The sequence below is a fragment of the Halichoerus grypus genome, chromosome 2, assembly GCF_964656455.1.
Source record: "Halichoerus grypus chromosome 2, mHalGry1.hap1.1, whole genome shotgun sequence".
Lineage (NCBI taxonomy): Eukaryota > Metazoa > Chordata > Mammalia > Carnivora > Phocidae > Halichoerus > Halichoerus grypus.
The window spans coordinates 61166180-61187930 of NC_135713.1; the positions used below are offsets into that span (position 1 = coordinate 61166180).

The window sequence follows — 21751 nt, forward strand, 5'->3', positions numbered from 1 at the left end:
TGGTTAGCTCTTACCCCTTTCTCTCTTTGGGTTCAGTGCTGAGGAGAAACCTAGAAATAAGGAGAGGGTAGGGACTCTTAAGTGGCTTCAGGTAGGGCCAAGCAGAATTATGCCTTGAGCACAGAAAATAAGCAACTTGTGGGATTCTCCAGTGGCTCAGAGGCAAAGAAAGCGAGCTGATATTAAGAAGACCAGTGGCCGAGCTCCACCCCAATCTCTGGGCCAAGTGGACTGCATGTACTGATTTGGAGTTCTTTCCCATTCAGAGTTTAATTTGTTACTTGTGGAATACTTGAAGTTAGAGCTATAACAGTTATTTTGAGCTTGCAGCTTGGAAGGGTTGGGGAAAATTAGAGAAAGAAAAGACTGGATTGGGAAGTACCAGTAAAGAAAAACATGAGAGGAGAGCATGTAAGAAGGCCACTTTGTGGTAGGTGGAAGGTAGATGAATAGAGAAATGTAAGCAAATAGACTAATAGAATTTTTTTAAAGTTTCAGCAAAAACTTGCAGACTAAGAACAAAAAGGCAAAGAGGGAATTTTTATTCTTTCACATCCTCTTCCTTCATCCAGTTTAGATTTCAGAGGAAGGCCTTTCACTTATTTGGGCTGCTTTAGGAGTGTAGGCCCTGACTTCCCTCTGGAGTGATTTATATAGATGTTGAAATGGAAAAGTGGGATGGAGAGAAAAGAAGGAGCATCAACTCTGGGTGCCAAGTCTCTTTTCCCTTATTTATTACAGAATGAATTGTACCCTTTTCTGGGATCAGGATTAAGACTACTGAGCTCATGCCCAAGTTTCTGGTCTCACCAGTAAGATTTTTGGATATTTGACTGATCCTGTCTTCATCACCACATTCCTGGAGGCATTGGTTGCACTAAAGGTGCCCAGATTGTCTTCCAGATTGTTTGGGGAAATAAGACACTGGACTCACTTAGGACTACAGAATGAGAGATAGAAGAGGGAATGTTGTTAGAGGTGCATTTGAAGAAATGTTCTATAGCCGAATAAAAGTACTCATTAGGGTAGTGAATGCTGATTCTAGTGGCTAAATAAGCTTTAATTTTTGGAAGTTAGGTATTATTAACAGTTGCCACTATTTCTTTTTCTATTTTTAATGCATCTTCATTATTTTCCTAATTTAAGTTCACAGTTTAATGCTAGTTTAATCTCTCAAATGTGCTAAAGGGTAGAAAATATACAGAATTGTTGTGAAACTAATAAGTTAGTAGGTGTGGGAGTTGCGTGTAATAAATTGGTCTTGGAGTGGTCTTGCAGTAGTCTTTAACTTTCTAAAGTTAAAATCACTCTGTTGTAGCCTAGTGTAAGCGGAATGGATCCGCCTTTTGGGGATGCCTTTCGAAGCCACACCTTTTCAGAACAGACTCTCATGAGCACAGATCTCTTAGCAAACAGTTCAGATCCAGATTTCATGTATGAACTGGTAAGTAACATTTTCTTGGATTCTGCTTTAATTGATTTGGGGTAAAAATGTTGTGGTATAGTTTTTTTTATTTATGAATGCCTGAACAGAAAAAAGGATGTCAATTTTGATTCTTGTGACTGTCAGTCTAGTAATTTTAGAAGGCTGTATGAACCCATTGAAAATAGTAAGAGCAGCGGAGGTGGATGAGGGGATGGGTGAAACAGGTGAAGGGGATTAAGAGTACTGAGTAATGTGTAGAATTGTTGGATCACTATATTGCACACTTAAAACTAATATAACACTATATGTTAATTATACTGGAATTTTAAAATATGCCTATGACTATAAAAATAATTGTTATTTTTATATAAATACATGCACACACACATAAAAGAAAATAATAAGAGGAGAGTTTATCTAAATATATTCAAGTCCAGTTTTTGATGATGAGGATGGGAAGCTGTCTTTTTTGTTATGCCTAACTGCTAAAGGACTCTTCAACTGGGATATTTAAGAATGATAACATTAAGCAAAGCATATGACACAGAGAATACGAGGTAAAAATAGCAATTCCAAGTGGTATACTTATCACTTATTCTTGAGGTAAATAAGATTCCTAAGAAGAATTTAATTACATACAGCTTAAGCAACATGAATGCAAAACTAAATATACAAATCTGTTAATTTACTAAAAAATCATTGAATTGTACACTTAATACAGGTGAATTTTGCGGTCTGCAAACTGTACTTCCTTAAAGCTCTTAGAACACAGAGACACACACCCATAAGCAAAAGCAAAACAAGAAAGGCCCCAAACAAATGGAAAAGTCAAAACAAACCGAAAATGTCCTCGTGTCCTTCCTGAACCTCCACCTTCTAACCCTTTTCCCCAAAGATAAGTATTACTAGCAGTTTTTCTGTTCATATATAAATACATGAGTATTTTAAATTGGATGACACATTCATAGATACAGTATTCTGTAACTTAATCCTTTTAATGTACAGACATCTGGTGAGCAGCCTCTCATGCTAGTACATTAGACTTTAACTGCATTCTTTTTAGTGGCTGCATAGTCTCACTAACATATTTTTAAAATCCTATCTCTATTCATGAGGAGTATCACACTCGTGAGGAGTATTGTAGTCCCCATGCCCAAGCGTTGTTAACAAGGTCTTACCAAAGATCTTATCCTTCTGTGGTGGAATTTCAGCTCTTCTTTGGTTTGCACTTTGCCTCTATATTTCAGTTCTCGCTTAAGAAGACAAATTCTTCTGTGATGAAGGTAAGGTCTTCATTATTTGCTTTGTAATTGAAGCTTGTTTCAGAGGAGATCCCCAAATCCTTCTAAGTCAAATATCAGGAAATGTAAACCTTTTTCAGGAAGAGTGTTTATAGTAAAGTTCAAGAGCCCTTGATATTTATACCATACCTAAGCCTCTAAAGGGGCATATTTTCCCTTTTTTTTCCTTGCCCAGGGAAATGATATTACATGGACTGGTAAAGTGACATGTAAATAGCCTTTATCTTAAAATAAAACAGACCAGAGGTCAAGTACTGATTTATCAATTTGGTACATGGATGTGAGGATGGAGGTGAATATTTCTTTCCTAAAATATGGTGTGTGATTTTTTTTAAACTTTTCTCAGGATAGAGAGATGAACTATCAGCAGAATCCTAGAGACAACTTCCTTTCTTTGGAGGACTGCAAAGACATTGAAAATCTGGAGTCTTTCACAGATGTCCTGGATAATGAGGGTGCTTTAACCTCAAACTGGGAACAGTGGGATACATACTGTGAAGACTTAACAAAGTACACCAAACTAACCAGCTGTGACATCTGGGGAACAAAAGAAGTGGATTACTTGGGTCTTGATGACTTTTCTAGCCCTTACCAAGATGAAGAGGTCATAAGTAAAACTCCAACTTTGGCCCAGCTTAATAGTGAGGACTCTCAGTCTGTTTCCGATTCCCTTTATTACCCTGATTCACTTTTCAGTGTCAAACAAAATCCCTTGCCTTCTTCATTCCCTAGTAAAAAGATCTCAAGCAGAGCAGCTGCCCCTGTGTGTTCTTCTAAAACTCTTCAGGCTGAGGTCCCTTTGTCAGACTGTGTCCAAAAAGCAAGTAAACCCACTTCAAGCACACAGATCATGGTGAAGACCAACATGTATCATAATGACAAGGTGAACTTTCATGTTGAATGTAAAGACTATGTAAAAAAGGCAAAGGTAAAGATCAACCCAGTGCAGCAGAGCCGGCCCTTGTTGAGCCAGATTCACGCAGATGCAGCAAAGGAGAATACCTGCTACTGTGGTGCAGTAGCAAAGAGACCCGAGAAAAAAGGGATGGAGCCTCTTCAGGGTCATGCCACTCCAGCTTTGCCTTTTAAAGAAACCCAGGAACTATTGCTCAGTCCCCTGTCCCAGGAGGGTCCTGGGTCCATTGCAGCAGGAGAGAGTAGCAGCCTTTCTGCCAGCACATTGGTCTCAGATTCATCCCAGAAAAAAGAAGAGCACAATTACTCCCTTTTTGTCTCTGACAACTTGGGTGAACAGCCAACCAAATGCAGTCCTGAAGATGATGAGGAAGACGAGGAGGATGTTGATGATGAGGACCATGATGAAGGATTTGGTAGTGAGCACGAACTTTCTGAAAACGAAGAGGAGGAAGAGGAGGAAGAGGATTATGAAGATGACAAAGATGATGATATTAGTGACACTTTCTCTGAGCCAGGTATGGTAATGCTTGGAGGCTTACCAAACTGACCTTTTTCCTATTTTGAGATATGGATGTTTTCTTTGTCTTAGTTTGTAATTGCTTTTTTTCTATTCAGGCAGTTCTAAAATAATCACTTTTGCTCATATAGTGATTCATAGGCTGATTCTTCGAGGGCTTCTTCTTAATTTATCTTATGTTAAGGGACCTAATTTGTTACTCCCTTGAGCAGCTATGCAAAGATGCCAAGAATTGATTGATTTAAACATATTCCTATTTATGTACATGTCCCCCTCTATTATAGTTGAGGCAAGTTAGGAGTGCCCACAATGGTAAACCAAGTAATGATGGTTTATATTACTCATGCTTAAAACCAAGAAGGCCTACTTAATGAATAATGTAAAAAAGAGCGTTTTCTTTGTGTCTGTCCCATCTTTCATTCACACGGTATTTTTCCATTTAAGAAAAATCTGTGCTATAATTTAATGAGCATAAAGGATACTCTGCTTTATTTATATACAGCACATATAAATAAAAGGGAGAAAGAAAATGAAACCTGTGGGAACTGGTTCACTTCATTCAGCATTTACATGCTTGGGCTGTTGCCACTGTTGGCTTGTGCAGTATTTATGAAAATGGTATTGCCAAGTAGCACACAGTTTAAAATGCACAAAGAAGTGAAGATCTTCAAATTTAAGCAAAAGTTATTTTCTTCAAAAATAATGTTGATGCTGTAACTTGTACATAAAAAAACTAAGTTATTTTTAAAACCTTAGAAATTGTCAAAGAAAGCCCTTTTGTTACACAATTGCTGGAATTTCTGGCAGTATAAAGATTGGTATTTAATTTTCAGAAGAGTTTTTAAGCCATGGTAGATGGTACAATAGTAGCTGGTGAAGCACTATTATTGCTGAAAGATTTTCCTTTAGTGAAATCTTTCTGTTACACAAATGCTTAGATTTGTGTATTTGATACAACCAAGTTGTTTGACTCGGGTTAAGTTTCAAGTAAGGAAAAGTACTTTAATATGGAGGAAAAGGGCTTATGCCTTTTTTTGGTTTACTTTAGAACTCTGCATAGTCTAGATAGAACAATTATTTTTTCTACTGAGCAGTAACATTTTTCTGTCAACAAATAAATAAAATTTGCTTTGAGGGGCACTTGGCTGGCTCAGTTGGTAGAGCATGTGACTCTTGATCTCAGGGTTGTGAGTTCAAGCCCCACGTTAGGTGTAGAGATTACTTAAAAATCTTTAAAAAATCGGTTTTAAAAGTTTCAGGGAAAGTTGTCTTTGTAGCCAGTGTTAAGTTATATAGCTCCCTCCCATGGGAAGACCAGAGTGCTATCTATGAGTAGTCTTCCATGTCTGACCGATCAGCCTTTTTGCTTTGAGTTCCATGTTTAGGACCAAGGTAGGAGGGTAGGGGAAGGGTGAGACAGGGGAGATGGGTAGTAACTAAGGGAAATGGAAAGTGTAGAGAAAGAGATACTTTTCCCAGTAGGTGCTTAAAGGAACATGTAAATCAGAGGGAGTCAGTAAATCCTGCTATCACCAAAGACTGTACTGTCTACCCTACTTGTGGTTGTAGTTTTGCTTTTCTTTAGCTTTCAACTGCACTTTAAATTCATCCTTTATCTTTTAATGTGTTTTTACCTGGATAAATGTGTTGAGAGATGAATAGGTCTGTGAAGAGAGATCAGTTAGTAAGTTGACCCTCAATTCCATTTTGTCAACCTTTTGACACTCATAGGGAGGGGGGACCAGTGTTATAGTTGGTGTTGTCCTGTCATGCCCCATTCTCTTGCCTTGTCTCCTATGGAAGAATCCTGATTTGTGAGCTTGTTGGTGTTAACCAACACTACTTTGAAACAGAGATGCATTGGCTGGGTAAAACGCTCCTCTTGGGTCTGTTTAACAATGCTAAATGTTTGGATGGCATTTAATTCACTCACTTCCAGTTGACTTGAAGTAAAGCCTTTTTGGTTAGTATTACTTGGACAGTTCTCACAAATGTTAATGAATGACATGATTTAACCACAAAATCAACACTATTTTGTGGTATTATTTGGGCTTTATTCACATTTGCTAATGAAAATTTCCCTTTTTCTTGGAAGAAAGAGCTAAACAAGTGACTTCAGGAATGCAAAAGTGAATTATTGGTGAGAAGCAGAAGAAATTCTTTGAAGCAGAAAAGTGGATAGTTATAGTTTCTTCAGAGTGCTAGTTTTAGAGTGGGTTGATTGGTTTAATTTGCAGCAGTTTACAAAGGCCCTTTTGTGATGACTAGCTCCCTTGATGCTGTTTCTTGGCAGTTGGCTACAACAGTGCCTGAGCCTACAAAGCTCCAGGAAAGGTGTAAAATGGAGTTTCAGTCCCTACTCTGGCCTTGCTCCCAAGTTTTAATAGAGCCTATTCTGTGGACAGGCTATGACTGTTTGGGGTCATTGGGATTACATGGTTGTAATACTAAGAATTGGGCCCCCAGAATGAAAGTTTATTTTGTAATCCATACTAAACATTTTCACGATTGACTTTACCAGTAGTCTGCACTAACCAGAGATGTGTGGTTAGAATTTTACACAATAAATGTAGCCTTTTTGACTTCCATTTGATAATCATGTCAGGAAGGAATGAGTTAGATCAGTATGGTGGTCCAGCAAATGAAAAGAAAAGGGAAAAGGCTTCATGGGAAATGTTGCATTAAACAAATAATTGATTTCTTAAAAGAAAAAAATTTGAGTGCCTACATTTGTTTTAGGCACTGTGTGTATTAGATATTGCCTATCCAGAGATGAACAAAACAGACATGACCCTTGTCTTGATGGAACTTAGAGTTGAGTGGGTTTATTTATTGTTATGATTTAGTCTTTCTTTTTTTTTAAAGATTTTATTTATTTGACAGAGAGAGATAGCAAGAGCAGGAACACAAGCAGGGGAAGTGGGAGAGGGAGAAGCAGGCTTCCCGCCGAGCAGGGAGCCCGATGCGGGGCTCGATCCCAGGACCCTGAGATCATGACCTGAACCGAAGGCAGACGCTTAACGACTGAGCCACCCAGGCACCCCTGATTTCTTCGTCTTTTAATCTACTTGTGTGTAGTGTGACTTGGCAAGAGAGAGATGCAGGATGAGAGTTTCTTAAACCTTATTTGACCACAGAACTCACTTGGGGATGAAGGCATATCTTAAGATAATCGTGTTCCTTAGAACATACTTTGAGAGATATTTAATTACCTTAAATGCTAGACCAGTGATCTGGGAATAATAATTTTTCTGCATTCTACTTGCTCATAGTGGTCTCTGTATTGAAAAGTGGCCATCTTAAAGAAACCCATTGTGTGCGTATGACTGTGTTTATGTGTGTTATGGTGAATTTATGGTGTATGTTATTAGAAAATGTTAAAATATTAGGTCAAAGAGAACTGATGGCCCTTAAATGCTTTTTTGGAAAAGGCTGAACATATATAAATAAATAAAACTGGTAACTAATTAGAGTGGGATGGAAGAAATAAAAATCTTTATTATTCTTTGAATTTAACATGGGATATATGTAAAGAAAAATCCATTTAGACCATTTAGGTGGGTACAGGAAAAGTGAAGAAGCCCAATAGGAGCTAGACTCCTTGAGTCATGGGACTTGAGTCAGTTCCAACTCTGCCAAATCACTTAAAGCCTCCGTGAGCATGTTTCTTTTTGTAAATGGGGTTAATAACACCTTTTTTATTGGGCTCTTAGAAGTCTCGAATGAAATATCTGTAAGTGAAATATGTAAGTACATTAAATGAGAAGGACAGTGTTTTGCCAGAAATCCACGCCACCTGAGGAGAGTTGCTAAATAGGGGAGAATATCAAATAAATTGTCAGATGGATGGGATGTCTGAGGAAGCTATATATGAAAAAGTTTCCTTTATGCTTTGGGTTAGGGTAGATTTCTTATTCTTTTATTGAACTATAATTGACCTACAATATCCTCTTAGTTTCAGGTGTGCATCATAATGATTTGATACTTTTATACATTACAACATGATCCCCATGATAAGTCTAGTTACTGTCTGCCACCATACAAAGAGTTGGGGTTTTGTTTTTGTTTTTTTACTTATTTTTTAAATTTTTATTTATTTTAAATTAAAATATAGTTGGTATATAATATTACTTTCAATGTATAATATAGTGATTCAATATTTATATACATTACAAAATGACCCGCACATTAAATCTAGTTACCATCTGTCACCATACAAAATTATTACAATATTATTGATTATTCCCTAAGTTGTACTTTATATCCCATGACTGACTTACTTTGTAACTGGAAATTTATACCTCTTAGTCCCCTTTACCTATTTTCCCCCTCTGAATCCTGTATATGGTTTGTTTTTTGTATTTGTCAGTCTGTTTCTGTTTTGGTTGGTTGGTTTGTTTTTTGGGGTTTTTGTTTGTGTGTGTGTGTGTGTGTGTGTGTGTGTGGAACACCAGTTCTTAACATTGTTGGGAAGTTGGGAGTGTTTTGTTGGTCCATCTGCCTGTGTTGAGGTGTTCCCAGCCATACTAGGTTAATCTCTGTGAGCCAGTAGTTTCTTCAAGCCAGTATTTCTTGGCCTGGTGGAGCCAGGTGATTCGAAAACGCCATTTCTGGTGGCACTATGTGGCCCTTGCATCTTTCCCAAAGCTAGGTTGATCACTGGAACAAGATGAAATCCTTAATTTGAAGTGTCACATTGGCACAAATAAATAGGCCAAAGTCATTGCTTTATGTATCTAACAATTTTTAAAAATCAAACTTCTAGAAATGATTGTGTGACTCGTGCATCATTTCTTTTTTTTTTTTTTTTTCTTTTTTAAGATTTTATTTAATTATTTGATAGAGAGACAGCGAGAGAGGGAACACAAGCAGGGGGAGTGGGAGAGGGAGAAGCAGGCTTCCCGCTGAGCAGGGAGCCCGATGCGGGGCTCGATCCCAGGACCCTGGGATCATGACCTGAGCCAAAGGCAGACGCTTAACGACTGAGCCACCCAGGCGCCCCTCGTGCATCATTTCTTAATAAGGAACTCTAAAGTTCACTGTCACACTCCTTGCCATATTGTTTTAAACTACCACATGTGCACTTTAATGCTGTTAATACCAGCAGTGCTACAGAAGCTTCTCTTGATTGTTGCCCTGAAATCATTCTGGTCTCCAAATTGATTCTTTTTTAAAAGGTCATGTTTATTGAAGTATAATAAATAAGTATGAAATTCGCCCTTCTTTAAGTGTAAACTTCTGTGAATTTTGACAAGTGCATGTAGTGCTGGTAACCACTACCACCATCAAGATACAGAAGAGTTTGATCACCCCCTAAATTTCCCTTGTGTTCCTTTATTATTTTTAAAAGATTTTATTTATTTATTTGACAGAGAGAGAAACAGCACACAAGCAGGGAGAGGAACAGCAGAGGGAGAGGGAGAAGCAGACTCCTCGCAGAGCAGGGAGCCTGATGCAGGGCTTGATCCCAGGACCCTGGGATCATGACCTGAGCCAAAGGCAGACGCTTAACAGACTGAGCCCCCCAGGTGCCCCCACCTTATGTTCCTTTAGAGTCAGCCCCTCCCTCCACCCCCAACTCCTGGCAACCACTTTCTAGTTTTGCCTACAGTTTTGCCCTTTCCAGAATGTCATATAAATGGAGCCATATTTTTGATTGATTCTTAATCTGAAGAAAACCTGCTAAAATTCTGAAATTCTTTTTTCCAAAACTTGCAGATGTCCTCACTTTCTTAGTGTCAGTTCCAGAGAAGTCATGTTTTTAGGAGACACAGTGGTCATTTTGCTTGGCCAGTGCTACCCAAATTTTCCTGGCCACCTTAGTGTTACATACGTCCTACATGGGGCCCGTCTCCATTCCCCCATGTGCATAGCAGTAATGATGTGGAGTATACTAAGATGGGCATTCTCTGAGGGTATTTTAGATTTGTAGGTCATCCTCCGTGAGGTCTGACCAACAGTTTTAGCAACTCATAATTAAGTATTTTCTGAAACTCCCCATTAGTAAGGAAAATAACTTCTTAAGTGAAGTAAATGCAGATTGCTTCCAGTAAAATATTAGACTAAGCATATATGTTTTTATTTGAGAGACTGTGCGAGAACTCTCGTTTTTGTACTTTTACCAAAGGGGTAGGGTGGGAGGTAGGCAGAAAAGCACTACTGCCTCACAAAATTCTGGCCGGTAAGATACCATCATAGAAATGCACACACCTGTCTGTCTGGGAATGTTCTGGATGCATACATTTTAGGAGGAAGGCATTTAAAATCACAGTGTGGGGTCTTAGTATCATGATCTAATGGTACATTTGACATTCCTGGAGCTATATTTCATTATTCTCTCAATGAGAGCCTATGTAAAGATACAAAAAAAGGATGTCACACACTAACTTATATGAACCAAAGAGAACTATAAGGAGAATAAACAGTATAGTTACCTATGTTTATTAGTCTCTGAATATTTTATGAGTTAGAGAGTTCCATATTAAATGTCATTTTATCTTTGACATGCCAGTGATGTTTTCAGATGAAAGGAAATATATCAAGTGACAAATAGAAGAGATCTTTTTATTTGCCCTGATTGCTTTATTGAAATTTATGGAACTTAAGCCCCCCCATCCCCAATTTCTTTCCTTTTTTTTTTTTATTTTTTAAGGCTATGAAAATGATTCTGTGGAAGACTTGAAGGAGATGACTTCAATATCCTCTCGGAAGAGAGGTAAAAGAAGGTACTTCTGGGAGTATAGTGAACAGCTCACCCCGTCACAGCAAGAGAGGATGCTAAGGCCATCTGAATGGAACCGAGACACCTTGCCAAGTAATATGTATCAGAAAAATGGCTTACATCATGGTAAGAGGGAATTGTGGTCAAACATTTCGTGTCATTTTAAATAGAGATCGTAAACCATAATGTTTACTCAGTGTACCTACATATTCAGCCCTTACTAGCGAAGTGGAGAGAGGAACAGTAGAGCTGCTATATTTGTTATCACTGCAGAGATACTCACAAATAGCATTTACCGGTGGTGAGAGCCATCACCTAAACAGAGAGGAAGCTCTGTGCAGAAACGAGTGACCAGGAGACTGCTGATTGATTCTTGACCTGCCACAGTTGCAGTAAACCAGAAGGGTTGGGGAGAAAGGGAATGGGCTCCAGCATCTTTCTCTTCCATTCTTGTCTAGTCTCCAGGCTGAAATGTAAATAGGGAGATTGGAATCAAATGGAGGTGGGAAGAAAAGAGGAGGGAGAGGAAAGGGAATAATTGTAGAAAAAAGAAATGGAGAGAGGAGTTGAATGATAGGAGTTGGGAGAAGCTTATAATCTTAGGCAGGCGAAGTTTACAGTTGTGAACCTAGGAAGATGTAATTAAGTAGAATTTCTTTTATTTTGTATGATCCAAAATCTGTACTGAAAAGGGGGAGGGCGCTAGTAATTTTGGCACTCAGTGAACAGTTTTAGTAATCTCTCGTGCTACAGATGTAAGTTGCTAAGCAATTTTGTTTTGACACAGGAATTATATCAGAAGTATATTTGTACCTCAATTTGCCTTTCCACTGGCACTCAGTCTGTACTCTACTGTTTCTTAGTGAATAGACAGTTTTTGCCTTCAGATCAGTTTTCTACAAGAAATGAAAAGACAGGTCCAATAAATAGCTTTAGGTAGCACATGGCGAGTACTAGGAAAATTGTTTGGTATATTGTAGTTAAGAGGACCAGGCTATCCCTCTTGCCTGCAGTGATAGGGCAAGATCCCCGAGTCTTCTGTAATGTTATTTATCAAACTAACCAAAGAAGAGCTTTCAAAAAAGACAGTCCTTATTTGTTGGCCTTTTGAGTCCAGCACCAGAGTATATGTCTGAGAAATTTTCAATCATAGCATCAAAACATCATGGTTTGAGTAAAATCTCGTATTTCTTTTCTGAGTGTGTATTCTACCCTACCCCTGATTTTTGGGTGCAGTGAACGTGCACTCCAGTCCTGAAGTTTGCGATGCTTATTACCACCATGCATATAATTAAGATTCTGTTATACCAGGGCTAGAAACTTTAAGGTGGAGAAGGACTTGGCAAAAACTGGAGCTGTGACATATTTCCCCAATTTCTTGCCAGGCACAAGGTGAGAAGGAGAGGAGGCTAGCCCTTTTAGCATATTGTGCTGAGACTTCTGAAACATGCCAAGACTTCTAAAAAAGAAAAAAGAGGGAAGGGAGAAATGTGGTTTTAAAATATGCCTGTAGAATGTATCTTTGGTGAAATAAAACGATCTAACTTAAATTTCTTTTAAACCATCTGTAGGAAAATACGCAGTAAAGAAGTCACGGAGAACTGATGTAGAAGACCTGACTCCAAATCCTAAAAAACTACTCCAGATAGGCAATGAACTACGGAAACTGAATAAGGTGATTAGTGATCTGACTCCGGTCAGTGAGCTTCCCTTAACAGCCCGGCCAAGGTCAAGGAAGGAAAAAAATAAGCTGGCTTCCAGGTAAATGCTACTCGTGTTCACCTGTGTAAATAAAGTCTAGGTGATGAGGTTAGACTTTCAGTGAGCTTTTAAAGATAACCGTCAACCATTTATTCAGAAATATGCTTTTATAAATATTATAATGAGAGTATTGTAATTTTTCTTTTGAAAATAAAAGACAGTATTTATGCTTTGTTTACGCTTGATAATACCAAAAGATGGTGTTATGCTTTTAAAGGGGAGAGATGAATGGACTCAAGTGCATTATATTATAAAAATGAAAAAATTTATCATACTTTAATTTTTTCTTTGTTTTGTGGTAAGTCAGTTTTTTTATTTTTTATTTTTTTATTTTTTTAAAGATTTTATTTATTTATTTGAGAGAGAGAGAGAGTGAGAGAGAGCATGAGAGGGGAGAGGGTCAGAGGGAGAAGCAGACTCCCCACTGAGCGGGGAGCCTGATGTGGGACTTGATCCTGGGACTCCAGGATCATGACCTGAGCTGAAGGCAGTTGCTTAACCAATGGAGCCACCCAGGCGCCCAAGTCAGTTTTTTTATTGCGGTATGATTTACTTGAGGTAAAATGTATGCCTTTTAATGTACACTTTTATGGGGTTTTTAAAAAAGATTTGTTTATTTGAGAGAGAGAGAGGAAGAGAGAGTGCGTGCAAGCAGGAGGGGCAGAGGGAGAGAGAGAATCCCAAGCCGACTCTGAGTTGAGCATTGGAGCCCGATGTGGGGCCCGATCTCACAACCCTGAAATCACGACCTAAGCTGAAACCAAGAGTCTGTTGCTTAACCAACTGAGCCACCCAGGCTCCTCTGTGGTACACTTTTATGGGTTTTGACAGACATATCCAATCATATAAACACCACCACAATCAAGATAATATTTTCCATCATCCATTAAAAAAATTTCCTCATGCCTCCTTGTAAAGGGAACCCCTTCTGTCACTCCTAATCCCTCCAACCACTGATCTGTTTTCTGTCCCCACAGTTTTGCCTTTTCTAGAATGTCATATAGATGGAATCATATGATATGTAGCCTTTTGAGTCTGGCTTCTTTGATTTAACATGATGCATTTGAGATTCATGTTGATCCATGTTGAGTGGAGTAGTAGTATGTTCCTTTTTATTGCTGAATGGTATTCCTTTGTAGGGATATACTACAGTTTATCCATTCACCAAATGAGGACATTGGGGCTGCTTCCACTTTTTGCCAATTATGAATAAAGCCACCATAAATATTCACTTACAGGTGTTTGTGTGAACATAAGTTTGCATTTCTCTTGGGTAAATACCCAGGAGCATATGTTTAACTTTATAAGAAATTACCAAAGTAGCTATTTCTGAAGTAATAAAGTAAATTTTTAAAAAAATTACTGTTTTTTCAAAGTAGCAGTATGTAGTATTTCATATCCCAGTTAGCAACATATGATGGTTCCACTTAACTTTACATTTTCTTGGTATTGTCAGTTTTTGTCTATTTTAGTGTATTCGTCATAACTTTATTTTTGGACGTGTGCTAAAATTTTCAAAAATCACTTTGGATTAATGATTATATTGTGTGTTTTTTGGATACTGAGTACCTTGATATAAACATCAATAGGCAGTGATTTTTGGTTGCAATTAGAAAATGTTTGACAGCAGCAAAAAGAAGTATATTCTGAATGTTCACTTAAAAAAAGAAGTAGACTAATCGCTCCTTCCTTTCACAGGGCTTGTCGATTAAAGAAAAAAGCCCAGTATGAAGCTAATAAAGTGAAATTATGGGGCCTCAACACAGAATATGGTAAACCTAAACTTTTAAGAATTTGATTAATCTCCTATACTTTGCCAACCACTCTCTTTTTCTTTGGTTTTGTTATTTGCTTTCCCTGTATCCTGCCAAGTTTTAGGCCAGCCTCCTTTTTGTTCATTCATTCAGTAAGCTACATACTCACTCTTATTCATTCATGTTCTCCTTTTAATGAGTGTATCTGTGGCTCCCCATGCCAGATCTCTCTACCCTAAAGAGCTTGTCTACTTGTGACCACAATAATCTCCTACTTCATTTTACAATTGTGTTGCTGCGTTAGCCAGTTTTAGTGACTAGTGTTTATTTTAATCTCTGAGTGGATAATTTAGATCTGTGTTTTACAAATTTGACTGCTCATTAGAATCATCTGTGTACATGGCAAAGTACAGATTTCTAGGCTTCTCACAGGTTCCCAGACCCGATGAATTGGAATCTGTTCAAGTAGAACAGAGAACTCAAGAGTCCATATTTTTAACACTGCCCTATATTACTCTTAGGCAACTATCTTAGCACTTGTTTGGGAACTGTTGGTTTAGATCGGTACCTCCCAGTCTTTCACAACATGGCACATGTAAAAATTATCATCTCTGAGGCATCCTGGAATTTATCAGAGTAGGCTGCTCATGGGAGGGGAGGCCCCTATGGGCTGAGAGGATTAGTATCTCAAACACCTGGAACCCTTTTACAGCACACTAGAGTTTGGAAAGCTCTGGTTTTGATCTTCTGTAGCAAGAACTACCTTTCCTTTCCTCCTTGCTCTCTTACTATCCTTTAAGCCTGGTATCATAAGAGTTCATATGTTCTTTTGCCTCTAAAATTGTCTTCTTCACTGTACAGCTCTTGGACTAAGTTGTATCTGAAAGTCGATGAGTGGCATAATGATCAGTTATTATTTGTTTCCAAAAATTTTTTGAAATCCAACATGACATCTGGCACATAGGTGCTCAGTAAACTTTGTGCAGTTTTCTTAATTCTTTATCTTGATTATCTTGTTTCCATTTGTGAGGGCAGAAAGAGGATTTCCTATTGTGAAGTTCACAACTTGTAAAATGAGCTGATGGTTTTATATATTAATGGCCACTCAGGAACTGTCAGCAGGTAAATGAATTAGGTAAAACAATAGTTGATTTGTTGGAAAGGAAATCTACCCATTTTCCTATTATTCTTTCTTGCTGTTGAAGCATTCTGACCTTGAGCTCTGTGAGTATATATACACATAATGATTACAATATCATAGGCATTCATACTCCATTTTAGAACCAGATGACTTGGGCTGCAAGGAGATGTGGTGGACCATTGGGAGCCTTCTGGGTCTCTGTTTCCTTGGACAGTTGTAGGCATCTATCTGTGTGTTGTTCAGTTAATGTATTTATCCATAATTATGTATATATGTATATCCATAATTATGTATAGCCAGATATTTTTGCATTTGTATATGTGCTAATGCACAGCCCCCTACACATGCTTTGGTCTGTGATGTAAATATATTCTGGGGTAGGGAACACCTGGGGAGGTGGTAAGGGCCAGGAGTATATGTGTTTTTGGATGTGTTGTTCTATCTCAAATTGAGTTATGATAGCTCTCTTAAATTTTTCTTGTTTCTAAAGCTGACTTAAAGCGTCTTATATTTTCATGTAGGAAAAGGCCTGTCTTTAAAAAGGTATCATTTTCTTCTCAATTAGCATGAAGGAAGAGGATCTTCTCATTCATTTATTTCTCTTCCACTTCTTACTACCTTCTCTTCTCCAGTTTCTGGGAAAGAACGACCAGACTTAACTATTGGTTTAGAAGTCATTTCAGAACCCATGAGAGGCTCTCGTGCAGTTTGCCACATGTAGTTTGAAAATTCTTCCTAGAGTTTCTGGTACATTTCTCAAGAGAATCGTGCCCTCGATTCCTCAAAATATCTGTCAGTCGATCTGTTACTGTTTTGTGGAACACTTATTATCCACTACCCACCTATTAATCCAATAGTTTCTGGAATTTGTAATTCACAAGTCAGTGACATTTGAAAAAGAATTTGGGATTTGGGAACTGTAGGGTTGTGAACTTTATATTTTGCCATGTGAAGACGTTAAAAAGAACATCATCTACAACTGTAATTTCATACAAGGAAGGATATTTAGCATTAAAAAATTGAGAAAGAAAGAATCTCAAAGTGAAATAAACCTTATGAAAAATTTACTCCATTATCCTTATTCTTTTATATTCTGAAGGTCTTAGTTATTCTGCATTATATGTTTTGTACTACATAGAATTAAGCACAGCACAATACCCTGCCTTTCTAACTCCTTTATTTTAGAATTAAACAATTTATACCACTTAAGATATTAAAACGGAATTTACTTGGAAGTTAGAGGGAGAAGGATTAACAATGTGTAAACACAGGACTTAATGAATTCATCATTGTTTCTGCTAAAGATCAAGTGCCCAAGTAAATATAAAAGACGACACTGAGAAGGGACATCCCTACGACATCTCCAGTTGGAAAATGAACCAAGTCATGGAGAAGTGGGGTAACCCCAAGAGCTACAAAAGAGCAAAAATTTTTAATTCTGATGGACTCCAATTTGCCTGTTTTTCCTTTTATAGTTTATATTTTTAGTGTTTGTAAAAACTTTGCCAACTCCAAAGTACAAATATTTTCTTGTATGTTTTCTCCTAGAATTCATACAGTTTTAGGTTTTGCATTTAGGTTTATGATCCATTTTAGGTTAATTTTTATTTACGGTGTGGGGTGAGAGTTGATGTTTGTTTTTTTCCATATGAATATCCAGTTGATCAATCACCATTCATTAAAAAGACCTTCCTTAGAATGAAGGGGGGGAATCGGAGGGGGGGATGAACCATGAGAGACTATGGACTCTGAGAAACAAACTGAGCATTCTAGAGGGGAGGGGGATGGAGGGATGGGTTAGCCTGGTGATGGGTATTAAAGAGGGCACGTACTGTATGGAGCACTGGGTGTTACACGCAAACAATGAATCATGGAACACTACATCAAAAACTAATGATGTATGGTGATTAACATAACATAATAATAAAAATAAATAAATAAAAATAAAAAAACCTTCCTTTTCCTGTTCACTTGTTTTCTCACCTTTGTCAAATCAGTTGACCCTATACGTATGAGTCTACTTTTGGACTCTGTATTCTGTTCCATTGATCATTTGTCTACCTTTATGCGGATACAAACTATTTTGATTACTGTAGTTTTATAGTAAATCTTAAGTCGGGTAAGTGTAAGTTCTTGTTAACTCTACAATTTTGTTTTTTCAAAGTTGCATTGGCTATTCTAGGTCATTTACATGACCATATAAATTTTGGAATCACTTTTTACAAAACTAACTGAAATTTTGATTGGGACTGTTTCAATCTGTAGATCAATTTGGAGAGAATTATCATTTTAACAAAATGGAGTCTTCTAATCCATGAACTTGGTATCTCTTTCCATTTGTTAAGTCTCCTTTAATTTCTCTGTGCCTTTTTTTATAGTTTTCAGTGTAGAATGCTTAACATCTTTTGTTAGATCTGTTACTGGGTATTTTATATTTTTTGGCGCTCTGTAAACGGAATCATTTTTCAAATTTTATTTTTAAACTTTGCTGTTAATATATAAAATGGATTTTTGCATATTCTTGTATCTTGTTATCTCGCTGAATTTGTTTATTAGTTCCAGTGGTAGGTATATAGATGCCCTATGATTTTCTATGAAAGCAATCATCATCTGCAAATAGGGATGGCTTTATTTCTTCTTTTCTGATATTTATGCCTTTGCAAACAAGGCAATCACCATGTCTATCCAATGTCCTAGGTATTGCAATAAGGCAAGAAAAATAAATCAATCTCGGGGGTGAGGAGCCTTTCACCTTAAAGTATGATGTTGGCAGTAGGCTTTTTTGTAAGATGAGATGCCCTCTATCACTTTAATTTCTCTTTTTTTTTGTAGTTTCATTTATCACAGATGGGTGTTGAATATTGTCATATGGTCTTTTTTGCATCTGTTGGAGCAATCATGTTGTGTTCTCCCTTATTCTGGTAATATATCACATATTTACCTCTTAATATGGTAAATTACATTAACTGATTTTTGAATATTAAACCAACCTTGCATTCTTGGAATAAACTCTACTTGGTTGTAATATATTGTCCAAAAAGGACAATATTTATATTAAGAGTCTATTACAGATATTCTGTAAGATTCTGTTCTAAAACTAAGTTGGATTCTGTTGTTAATATTCTGTTAAGGATTTGTGTGTCTATATTCAAGAGGGATATTGGTCTGTGATTTTCTTTTTTTGTAATGTCTTTGTCAGGTTTTGGTATTTGGGCTATTTTGGCCTTATAGAGTGAATTGGGCCATGATCTATCTTCCTCTTTTTTGAAAAGTTTAATAAGATCAATTTTATTTCTTCATTGTATATTTGATATAATTTTCCATTAAAACCCCTTATATTTTTGGATAAATTAATTCCTTTGCTTGAAATAAGCTGTTCAGATTTTTCATTTCTTCTTGTGTCAATTTTTTTAAGTTGCATTTTCAAGAAATGTGACCATTTTTACCAAGTTGTTAAATTTGTTGGCATAGCGTTTTCTTTTTTTTTTGTAAAGATTTTATTTATTTATTTGACAGAGCAGGAACATAAGCAGGGGGAGTGGGAGAGGGAGAAGCAGGCTTCCCGCCGAGCAGGGAGCCCGATATGGGGCTCGATCCCAGGACCCTGGGATCATGACCTGAGCTGAAGGCAGAAGCTTAACGACTGAGCGCCCAGGTGCCCCAGCACAGCATTTTCTTCTTATCCTTTCAATAGCTCCAGATTCTTAAGTGATAACCGCTTTTTCATATAGGTGATCAATCTGTTTAGCTGGGAATGGAGGGTGGGAGTGGATATCAATTTTGTTGATCTTTTTTTAGGGAACCACTTTTGGCTTTTTCTCTGTTGTATGTTTCTGCTGTTTTATTGATTTCTGCTCTTTATTATTTACCTCCTTCTATTTACTTTTGGTTAACTCTCTTCGTAAACTGCGGATAGTTTTTAAAGTTTTGTCTTTGGAGGACTTGAAGGACTTCATTTGATTTATTTAATAAACATTTACTAAGATCCTATGATTCAATCCATGAAGACAATTAGGTCAAGTTGCTTACAGGATAGTAGACATTGATATGTGTCTGCAGTGTGTCATCAAAACTGGCACATCATTTGAAATTAGTTTCTTTGGATAAAAAAAGCTTATAACTGAACTCTGCATCTGAAACTAATGACGTACTATATGTTGGCTAATTGAATTTAAATTTTAAAAAAGGCTTATAACCCATCACTACTTAATATTTTCTTACAAATTCTCCATTTTTTAACTGAATAACTGTTATTACACAATAAAAAGCAAATTCTTCCATGTTAGTGACATGTTCCAAGTATCTTGTTCTGTCTTCCAGATAATTTATTGTTTGTAATCAACTCCATCAAGCAAGAGATTGTAAACCGAGTACAGAATCCAAGAGAGGAGAGAGGACCCAACATGGGGCAGAAGCTTGAAATGCTCATTAAAGATACTCTTGGTAAGAAGAATATTGGATAAATTCATAACAGTAACATGTAGTGTAAGATATATGATTTAAGGAGATATTAAACATTCTTTTAAGGAAAAACTCAAATGTTCTTATTGTAGTTACTCTTGTTTACAAATTGTTTTGTCTTTTGAGATTTTGCATTCATAAACATGTATTGCTGGTTACCACAATTTACTATTTAGACTTCATCACTGAACTGTTTTAATACTTAGGAAAGATGAACTTCTAGCAACTTTAACCTTTAATGGGAAAAATAAAGATTGAGCTGTCAAGCCTGCAATTTATACTTTGGTAGAGGTTCTTACCTATATGTTTTACTCTGTAATACAGTTCACAGGATTCTAATAAACTTAATTATCTGTTTTTTCCCTGAACAGAATGTATATCATGGGGAGGAACAGAGGCAGAGCACTACGTGACAGGGACGGGAGAGGTAGCTCATGTAGACATGAGAACTCTAGAGGTGTAAGAGCTTAGCTGCCATAGGAGCAGATCACCCTGAGTAGCATCCCAAGGACATTGCAGCATAGTGCAATCCATGAAGACCCTGAAGCTCATAAAATTGGCTCAGCTGTTTTATATATTCTTTGTTTTGCAATATTTATTCTAGGACTGTCTTTAAAAACTGGTTCTTATGTAGTCATTGTGTAGAGTGGCAAACTTCGGTTACCTGAGAATTTTCCTCCAGTTCATTTTTCCCCAGGATGCTGACTGTGTATTGAATCAGGTCACTTAAAGGAATTAGAACTTACTTTTTAAATAATTATTTAGTTACTTACCTGAATTTTAGGGTAACAAACACTATAAATTGTTCTAATTTTTTAAAATTGTAAATATTTTGGAATTTTTTTGCATTTCTGTTAAAACCATTTTTCTTACTTCCAGTTACTATATATTCATTCATCAAAGTTTCTTGAATGCCTACTATATATGCCAGGTGTTGGGGGATACAGGGATGAATAATAGAGATTTGGTCACTACTCTTAGGAAGCTTGTAGTCTAAAAATGGAAGACATAGAATAAACGGGAAAGAATAACAAATTGTGGCAATTGCTGTGAGGAAATCAAGATGTTTAGATGGAGTAGAGTGAGCAACAGTTTATTTCTGTTTACATAGAAATACTTCTCACAGCTACCAAAATGATTGCATTTTCTTTAATTAAAAATAAATACACATTGAATGCTTCCATGCACTTAGTAAGTTTCTCATGTCTTTGCAATTACTAGTTTCTCTTGTCAGCATTGTGTTCATACCGGATGTGAAATATTCTAGTGTTTTTGAAGGGCAATTTGGAATCATTAATAAAATTAGCAATGCACATAGATTTTGACAAAAGTTTCATGAATTGACAACATTCATGTTTGAAGGCCAAAGGAGAAGATTTAAAGGAGAGATCAAAAGCCTGGAAAGGATTCCTTAGGTGTTAGGAAGGGATAAACAGCTAACATTTATGGGTACTTACTATGATCCAGTACCTGTCTGTTAAGGTTGGTTAGTAATCTACTTTCACAGTTCTGTGAAGGAGGTATTATTGTGATTTTACAAATGAGGAATTAGAAACACAGCAAGGTATTAAAGTAACTTGTCATAAGTCATACAATCAATAAATGGCTGAACCAGGCATAGAAGTAAGTTCTTTGAGTTCCCGTGCTCACAGTACCCCCACATAACATCACTTAGCCCTGTCATCTAACACCCATCTCTGTGGTATTTGACCTGAGTAGTTCACATGTGGCCCGCTAATCGCTTCATCCAG

At 37.0% G+C, this 21751-nt stretch overlaps 1 protein-coding gene across 5 annotated transcripts in view; it reads left to right on the forward strand.

Annotated features, from left to right (window-relative positions):
• CREBRF (CREB3 regulatory factor) overlaps window positions 1-21751 on the forward strand; it is a 60996-nt gene that overhangs the window by 20546 nt on the left and 18699 nt on the right. For 4 of the 5 annotated variants that reach the window (XM_078066879.1, XM_036120335.2, XM_078066880.1 and 1 more), the window contains exons 3-8: window positions 1319-1444; window positions 3074-4160; window positions 10815-11009; window positions 12455-12644; window positions 14343-14416; window positions 19860-19982. In XM_078066879.1, the coding sequence (XP_077923005.1) occupies window positions 1319-1444; window positions 3074-4160; window positions 10815-11009; window positions 12455-12644; window positions 14343-14416; window positions 19860-19982 (1795 nt within the window). The remainder of the gene's footprint in view (window positions 1-1318; window positions 1445-3073; window positions 4161-10814; window positions 11010-12454; window positions 12645-14342; window positions 14417-19859; window positions 19983-21751) is intronic. The other variant, XM_078066883.1, reaches the window with a different exon arrangement.